The 9,566-nt window shown below is 38.3% G+C and overlaps 2 protein-coding genes across 2 annotated transcripts in view; both read left to right on the forward strand.

The window, feature by feature from the left end:
• LOC146448446 (scavenger receptor cysteine-rich domain-containing protein DMBT1-like) overlaps positions 1-2,191 on the forward strand; it is a 64,010-nt gene extending 61,819 nt beyond the window's left edge. The window contains exons 30-31 of the mRNA XM_085102578.1: positions 220-512; positions 1,159-2,191. Coding sequence (XP_084958704.1) covers positions 220-512 — 293 coding nt within the window. The 3' untranslated portion in view covers positions 1,159-2,191. The remainder of the gene's footprint in view (positions 1-219; positions 513-1,158) is intronic.
• A 3,696-nt stretch (positions 2,192-5,887) lies between these two features.
• On the forward strand, positions 5,888-6,853 carry LOC146448448 (melatonin receptor type 1B-B-like). The gene has a single exon (XM_085102574.1). It carries the CDS (start codon positions 5,888-5,890, stop codon positions 6,851-6,853), a length of 966 nt encoding a protein of 321 aa, XP_084958700.1.
• The last annotated feature ends 2,713 nt before the right edge of the window (positions 6,854-9,566 follow it).

Genomic DNA, 9,566 nt, shown 5'->3' on the forward strand with positions numbered 1-9,566 from the left:
GAGAAAAGAACATGTAAGTAAAGAAACAAAGTCCCCCGCAATTGACATCTTTCGTCGTAAATGGGCACACCTACAATTGCTACGTTACTTTTTTTCCTAAAATACTTTACTTTGTATCTCTCCGTCAACTAGTTTCACCAAACTTCTTCCTTTCCTCTAGATAAAACACAAAAACACAGCTTTACGCTTATTTCTGTTTCATTTTTTTTCTCTGTACAGATGAAACAGCCTCACAGTCGCTTCTTCCTGTGGTAATTGCTTTAAGCATTGTTCTTTTCATCTTAATTGCCGTCATGAGCTTCCTGATTTTTAGGCAGTGGAAGCATTTACCAGGCGCTAAAGCTAAAAGGGGGACAGACAAACAGAAATGCGTTGGATTGATAGACGAAGAAACCAGTGCTACTGACAATTTCGAGGAGACCGAAGAAAACTCATCTTTCGAGCTTCGTCCACTGAAATCTCCTCAAGGAAGAAGTTCCACAAAGCATTACTACCAGGAATTCCAGTTTTAGGTAAGTCTCTTATAAATCCATTCACATTCATGTATATTTATCCAAACATATCCCGCAAAGATTTTTCAGTTAAGTAAACACAGATAATGCGCAGCACCATCTTTAGGATGCTTATGTTAACTGACCTAACGTTCTTTCAAATAGGGACGTCTGCATTCTGTTAAATTACTGCAGAGATTAAGGGGAAATAAATGTACTTACACTATACGTGGAGAAATTAATTCTGTGTAATCAGAGATTCATTGCGTTATGTTACAAACACTAACCCTAACCTCTAGTATAAGCAAAAGCGCGTCTAAAGCTTTGAATATGAAACTAGACTTGACTGTAAATCGCTTAAAACATCAACCTCTAAATTTCCTTTAATTATAAAAAGCTGGCGGCTTTTCTAAACTCTTAAAGGGCTGTGTTCAAATCACGATTCACAAACCAAATATTGTTCTACTAAGAATTCTAGAGAATTTCCTACTTTAACGTGAAAAAGCCATTGTCATATAAAAAAGGCATTGATTGTTCAAGCTCAAGCTTAACCCCAAGCGTGTCAGATTTGTGTTAGTAAGCTCATGACACAAGCGTCATTAAGCTCAATATATACTAAAACTTCTCCTTCTAACACAATATCTTCTTATCTCTTCATTATTTGCAGGTTACCCATGACACTGCTGCGGAGGTTATTGTTTGACGACTACGTTCCAGAGGTTAACGTAACCATTTAACGTCGTCCCAATGAGGCAAAGGGAAGATTGAAAGTGATCCTAACGTTAAGTTAGATTAATTTGTTTGTTTAACTTTTTCTTAGTTTGTTTATTTCTTTGTTTTTAATGCATTGTAACGTTTTTCTCCTTTGTTACCCTTTGATATTGAGATGGTAGTCACCACAATTGGCCGTTTTACACTAGGATCAGAGTATACTTAAAGTGCACTTCAAAAATTTAAGTAGATTTGGGCTCTACTTTCGAAAGGCTAGAAAATAGATTTTTCAGGCAAGATTATGTACGGCTGTTGTATGAGAAAAATATCAGATGATGTCTGTCAAGTTTCCTTAAAGCCCACAGGCTTTTTGTTCACATAACAATCACGTAACAAATGCGCCTGAAGTGCACTTTGCAACCCTAGTGTGAACAGGGGAAGTAATTTTAAGTAATAATAATCAATTAAACAAGTTTTACGTAGACGCTTTTTATACGTTTTATACGTTTATACCTTTTAAAGCGTTTTAGTTGTTTAGTTTTTCATTCATAACCCACTTAATGAAATGATTTTTATGCTAAATCAGTATTGGAAATAGCTTAACTAACCATGAATTTATATACCTATAACCGAACACAAAATAACGACATGGCGGTAAACTCCTAACATGAATGACTCTTTTATAGAAAGAAGGCGGTAGGAACAAGATGGACGAAAAACCTGAAGTGAACTGTTGCTAAAAATTGACGTTGTCAACATTACGTTAAAAAGCGATTTTTTTAAGCAGCACCAAAATCACCACCTTCTCTATGCGAGACTCGAATGCATCAAGGAATCCTTTTCCATAATTATACTGCTTTCTAATATTTCCATTCTTGATATGTACGTTTAATTGCTTTTTGCTGATAAGTTGTTTTACTGCTATTATAATCATCTTTGTTGTTGTTTCTTTTTACGTTTTTTAGCATATAATAAAATGGTAAACGGGACTTCGTTCTTGGCTCTATATCTCGCTCTTGGCTGAATAAGTTGCCCAGGGTTTTCGATAGTAGGGAGCTTAAACAACGACGACGGCGACAACAACGACAACGCCACAAAACAATAGGTTTAATGAGCAAAAACAATCGCTCTGCACGTGCGTTTTTTTTTTTATTTTGGTACACTTCTTCGTTGTCCTCTGCAAAACAACAACGTGAAATGACCAAATTCCAAGTTTTTTGGAGAACGTGAGCACACGACAGTGAATTTTTCATTTCTTTCTTTCTTAACTTGAACGCCGCTCCTACCAATTTGGTTCCTGGATAGTTCGCCGTTTCTGTAGAAGTTGAGCGAGTTAAAATAATCGCGAAGTAGTGCAAATGCAATAAAGTTGTATTTCCAGGTTACGTTTTCGTTGCCTTTGCCGTCGTCGCTGCTTAAGCTCTCTAGTATTGGAGACTACCGGGTCCATGCTGACAAGCACCGGACGGGACTGTTACGTCGGCCATGGGTGTACACTTCTAGGAGTAAGGGAGCCCTGTGGCATCCTCCCCCAAAAATGTTTGAAATTGTACCCTCTGAAACACTATTACAGACCTACAATATTGTAGTACGACTAAGAATACGAGAGTTGACTTCAAGTGTTAAGCGAAGTACTAAGAAGAGATATATCTAAGAAAGCTTCATTTTACTATTCGTGAGCGACAATTGTATCAGTTGTTTTGAATGATGACAGCTAAGCCCTTTAAAAAAAATAGACTGAAAACTAACCAGTACCACAATTTGCTTTAATGGATGTCAGTAGAAGTGTTTAGCTGAGATGCTCAAATTGCCCTATAATATCATCATCAACATTAGCGTTGTTGTACAATCAAAAAAAAATTATCACACCTTATTGCTAGCACTGACTTTTAGGAAGTAATGGGTGCATCTTTCTCTCAAACGTAGGTTGTTTAACACTGCTGACACTAGCTACAAGTTCTTCCTAATGCATAGTTAAAGGACAATTTCATTTTCAGGGCCTTCTCAGGTGGATCTCGGCATCAACACTGAAAAGGAAAGCGTGGGGCAAAGGAGAGAGGGGGGGGGGGGTGAGGGAAGAACAGCGGTGTGAACTGTCCATGTGTTCAAAACGATGACGTCATGCAGAGAAAATGCTTTTTCAGTGGTTATATAAAACTGCTATATAGTGTGAAAGCAAGCATGGCGATCCCGTTATTATTGTTGTTCAGTTGTCGACTTAGCAAATGTAACGGAAAAACAATAATAATTGAGGCTTCTTTTAACACGTAAGTAAATTAGTTTTTGACAAGAACAGTAGCTGTAAAGATCTTTAAAGTTTTGATTTCGACCCAGAAGAAAAGATAACCTGGAAACCAGCTCTATGATGCCGGTGCAGTGCTCTACCAACTGAGCTATCAAGCCAACAGGGAGCTGGTCATTTTGTGAGTTCGTAATATACCCGTGAAGGATAAATAAATGAATATTAATATATGGAACTTATATTTGAACTGCGGGTGAAAGACCCTCGCAGTTATTTTGTAGGTCGGTGGGTTTGAATGACAATGGTGCATGTATAATACTTTTTATTAAAAACTGGATCATTGTATAATGCAATTCCAGGGTTTTGATTGGCCTAGCGGCCATGGTATATGAGCCATTATACCATGCATGCCCGAGAAGTAGCAAGCATAAATTGTTTTCTGGTTGCTCTTGAAAAGGAAATCAGCAAGGACTACCAATATTACTTGATTATTTTTTATAAAACAATTATTCCATTCGCGCTTGTTGGATATGAGATGATTATAGCCAACTCGACGCTACGCGCCTCGTTGGCTATCTATCATCTCATATCCAACGCGCGCTCGTGGAATAATTGTTAAATAATCAATGTATGGGGCAGTGCTGAAATCAGGAAAGATTTCAACACATACCCTTACGTAATTATATATGCACAACTACCATAATAACTCTTTGCCACCAATGACGAGCATGAATGGAATTTGAATCGCAAAATGTATGCATAATTATGTATCAGGCCGTGCGGCGATCTTGCCAGGAAATATTTCCGCAAACATGATCCCACTTGCGATGTTTATGGCACAATTGTCTTGTAATTCTTAAATATAAGTTTACCTTTGCATGCTGTTTGGCAGTATACCAGGCAATAACGCATCACAGCGTCAACAGAGCTCCAATAACGCTAGATAACATCAGGCAAGTAACATTGTTTTCCTGGAAACGAATAAAATGTCGGTAGGTTTTAACTTATCGAGGCAAAAGGAGCGTAAAATATCTGCATAGAGCGATGCCAACACAACTTACAGAGAATTAAAGAATTTCTCGACATCAAATCAAAACTAACAGCAAATCCATCGAGAATCGTCAGAGCGCCATTGAACGACTGCAGATCGGTGCAGTGCCAACAAAACCGTAACAAAGATGGCGGTCTTTATGCCCAGGCCTCTCGGCTGTACCTGGTAACTAGCCTCTATATAAACGTCACGAAATGCGACATTTCTTTCTCACAGTTGGCGCCATTTATATCAGTATTTTACAACAGCTTTTCTTAATTGCCCCTTTTTATTATTCAGAGGCAGGTGTATATTTGGTTTCCATTACGACGGAATACTCTGAAACATAGATGCATATTATGCAGTTGACGTTAATCGAAAACAGAATTACCGAACGGACAAAAAACGAGGAATGTTTCAAGCTAGGAAAGGAACATTAATTTTTTCAGTACAGTTACCGGTGAAGGTAAAAAAGAAAAAAGAAAAAAAAAGAGGGAGAGAAAAAGTTCGCTTTAATTTGTATCAAATTTTATATAGAATGAGGGCACGAACCGCAGGAAATGTAAACAAATGGACAGTTGGAAAACAAATTGGCTCCCTGTTGAAAATAATTCTTTCAACACCTTACTTTGTGCTATTGTTTCACTTCCAAAGATTAATAAGACCGCTCATCAGAAGTTTATGAATTTCTACGGGACTTGAGCTGCCACATATCCGAAAAAGTAGCAAGTGATAGCAAATTCTCAAATCATTAATAATTCATCAAGAGAAAACAAAGAAAATCACTACTGTGACTGTGGTTTGGATATGTGTTCCTTATTACCATTAATTGTTGCCAACTTTAGTCTTGAATTTCTCCAAGAACTATTGATCATTTGAGAAGCCATATCAAGCACTCGAAAGTGTGTTTCATCAGATATCCAAACACCTCGAAGTCGTTTAAAAAAACTCGGCTGTGCCACGTTTTTTCAACCTACTTCTCAGTGTTTGGATATCTGACAAAACACGCCCTCTCTTGTTTGATATATTACATGATAAATGTTAGTTCACAAAGAGATAATTGAAATGAGTATATCATATTTTAAATTCATGAAAGTAGTAAAGATTTCCACAAGCCAACTTTTCGATTCATCACAGAGGGGGTGAAGTCTCATACAAAGCTAAGTCTGGGAAGCGGTATAAAATGAGTCATTGCCGAAAATCTTTGACCTCAAACATGCTGGCAGTAAAAAGAAACCCCTATCTCAATTAATTCTGACATGGTTCTTATTGGTTTTCACCAAAATGAGAACTCAAACTTCAAGTTAAATTTGCATTTTCAGGCTTGCAGGTGTACGGTTTTCAACAATAACTGGAATTGCACGGTTGTTAATCGAGAATAGTCGCCTGAGAATCGAGATTCATTTATACAAAATGGATTCGTTGGAAAGAAGCAATTTGGAGAAGAAGCTCGCAGACAGAGACGCCCTTTCCGTAACGATACAATCATCGGTTACCTTTGTAAATCTCTTCACAGCTATCGGTGGAAATTTACTTGTTTGTTGGACGATATTTAAACACTCTCGTCTGCGAAGCACCTTAAATATGTTCATTGCTTGGTTGGCCATCTCAGACGTCCTTATTGCAGTTCTTGGCTTTCTCTTCACTCTCGCCGTTCTACTAGCAGGAAGCTGGCCTTTTAACAAAGCCGCCTGCGATTTCCAAGGATTCACGTTTACTCTCTTTGGCACCTTCTCTCTCTTCACAATGACTCTAACCGCCATTGCGCGTTATTTCAAAGTGACTCGGCCGGCGACACATCGTAAAATTTACACTAAAAGAAACATTTCTTTATTTGTAGCATCGGTATTCTTTATATCAATGATTTTCCCGATAGTTGTGACACTAGACGACGCTTTTTCGTTTCATCCCGGAAAATTCATTTGCATTTACGATTGTGACAAGTTAAGCTCTCCTGCCTGTCTTACGATGGGCACACTTTTAATCATCACTTCCTATGGACCGATCGTGTTCTGTCACATTTGTATTTTTCGATATGTGCGACAGCATGACATTCAACTGGCGAATTCAAGAGAGGAACGCGTTCAAAGGGCTAAAATACAAGTTGATGAAATAAAAGTAACGAAGCTTCTACTGGCGATAGTCATCGCATTCACCTGCTCTTGGTCGCCCCTTTTTATTATCGATGGCGTTGGGATGTTCACAGGAAAGTATTGGATGCCTCGTGAGGTGTACATGACCTACACGTATTTATCTGGTTACAGCAGCTCTGTAAATCCAGTAATATACGGGATATTTAATCATCAGCTTAGAAGGGAACTCTGTAAGGTAATAGTGTGTATGCGAAAGAAAAGAGTAGGCGTTCAGCCACAGGGTTAATCTGTCCGCAGCTGTTGCCAGTGTACGAGCAATTTCGTAATTTTGGCCAGAGAAAACGTAGAATATACTGCTTGGGTTCCTGTCGTCCTCTTGGATTACGTCATTTATTTCTTTATATAGTCACTTGGTCATTTGTTGTTGTATAAGAAAGATGATAGCCGAAAATTCCTCCAAAAAATATTTTAGCTTTTAAGTGTTCCTTTTAATGATCATTCTTTTTGTTTCATTGTTGCTGTTTTTGTCCTCTAGTGTTATTTTAATTAAATTACTTGTTCACCAGTAATTTATGTCTGTCATCATGTAATGTTTAACAAACGAGCAGGAGTGTTTTATCGGGTTTAAAACCACGAGGCGCAGTCGAGTGGTTTTAGACCCAATCGCGTACCCAGTGTCCTCAGGCTCTTTGGCCAGCAATTTATCGCCAGGAGAGACACTGGGGTACTGGAATTTTATTACCGCAGGATTTCTGCGGTAAAACAATGGAAGCCGCTACGGAGCTTATACAGAGCAGCCAATCAAAAAGTTGTTTTTCGAATTCTCCAGAGTCTCTCCTGGCGCCCACCCGCTGACCAAAAAGCTTGAGGACTCTGGGTACGAGATTGTTTTAGACCCGAAAAAACATGTGCTGCGAGTTTTTTGAACGGCTTCAAAAACATTCCAGGAAAAGCGTGTGTCAACAAAGTTCATCTTAACAATTTTGCTTTTGTGAACGTTGGAAATTAGCATACGAGAAAAAACACCGCATACTAGTAATGAAAAGTGTTTAAAGTGGAACCCCAATTTTACGATCGTCCATCTAACGATATTCTCGATTTAACAATCAACATTCTGTGTCCTGGCAAAAGTTTTTTATAAATCGGGAGTTCGTTTACAACGATCTTCCGATTTAACGATATGATTTTGCTGTCCCCTTGCCATATCGTAAAATCTAGGTTCCACTGTATCAGCTGATAAAACACCGCATACTAATAAGGAGAAGGTTTATCGATATAAAGTCACAGCACGTGATGTATTATCGATCATTTGATTTGATTTATGAATTATTAATGAGTTTTTGAATAAATCAATATATCACTGAAGGCAACTAGAAGTATAATGTTATAACCACAAGATTGAACGCACGTTTTTGAAGTTTTCAATTTCCAGAAAATCCCCTGAACTTGAACCAAAATTAATTGAAATAAATACAGGATTTTATTGGCGGATTGATCTAGGGAAGTAGCTCGAGAGAAATTAGAAAGGCAAGAGAAGGCATACAACAAATAGGTTGCATATGTGAATAATCTCAATAGTTTAATCGAAATTCCTATCAAGAGTTGGTTGCATGAAAACGCAACCTGTAGAGCAAAACCGTTTTTATAATTAAAAAACAGCTTCTAAAGCCCATGTCTCGAAATAAAATCCTCAAAAGCTATTTTTATTTCCATAAACGTTAGAGTGGAGGAGGAGGGGCGGGACAGAGGTTGGGATTTTAGGGCTTCTACTTGACTTCCTTACAATTGTGTAGTCTTGGCTCATACATTCCTTTAGAGTAAAACATTGTAAGACATATTTTAGCAGGCGGGTGGTTCCATTTCTTGTTCCCTTTATTCGCAAAAAGTTACAGACTCTTGTTTTCCTTAAACGCCCTGCACCATTTATAAGAACACAACTTTAACACTGAACTTGTAGTTGTCCCAGTGCTGATATAACTTGTACGTACGTTAAAAAGCTATCTTTCCAGCTTCTACCTGCATAGTAAAGATATGAGAAAAATAACTCAGTGGCTTTCATTTGGATGGTCAAGTTTTAGAATTTAACATACAGCCTCAAAAACCACCTGGTAAAGAATTACAAACTACACCAAAAGACTGAAACTTCTCAGCAGCTTCAGTAAAGCTTTGATTTCATGTACGTTGGTCCCTGTTTAGAATCTCCTAGACAGACCGGCACACCCTGTCAGCATTAATTGTGACAATAAACAGCACCACAGGAAACTACTGCACCTTAGCAGCTTTCATTTAAATGGTTGCACTTTTGGATTTCATCTGATGACTCAAAAGTTAAAACCACCTTGTACAGCGTAATAAATAGCACCACATGAAAGTACTGCTCACTAGCTTCATTTGAATGGTAACATTTTACAATTTCATCCGCAGACTCAAAAGTTAGAGACGTCATGGAACCACAGGGTAGTGCTGCTCAATAGTATTCATTTGAGAATGGTTACACTTCATAAACTAATCCCCCTTCAGTGTACGCCATAGCAAGCGGCACCGCATGACACGGTTGAATAGATGAGTTTGTCCACCGAACCAAACGCTAGAACTACTTGGTAGGGTGATGAATTAGGATCTACCTTTTGGTGCAAAAGAGGTAGATTAAATTAGATTAAAATTTACCTTTTATTCAGTGTTCGCTTCAACACCGTCGCAGCTATTTTCCGCCTATAAAAATACCAGCCATTGCAATTATTGCATTTTTTGCATCATCGTCACCAGAACCAAAACAATTCCCATCACCGTCGCCATTACTAACACCATCACCACCATCGCCATGGTCAACATTACTATCACCACCATCGGCATCGCTGCTATCATCATCATTATCATCATCACCATCACTGCTAGGGATTCCTTGGTAATCAACATTGTCACCACCTGCAATAGCGTTTCCATCGTCAAAATTGCTTGTCATACTGTAAATCTTGTTGTCATCGGCAACAGGTTTACTG

The sequence above is a fragment of the Pavona decussata genome, unplaced genomic scaffold, assembly GCF_977016875.1.
Source record: "Pavona decussata unplaced genomic scaffold, jaPavDecu1.1 SCAFFOLD_926, whole genome shotgun sequence".
Lineage (NCBI taxonomy): Eukaryota > Metazoa > Cnidaria > Anthozoa > Scleractinia > Agariciidae > Pavona > Pavona decussata.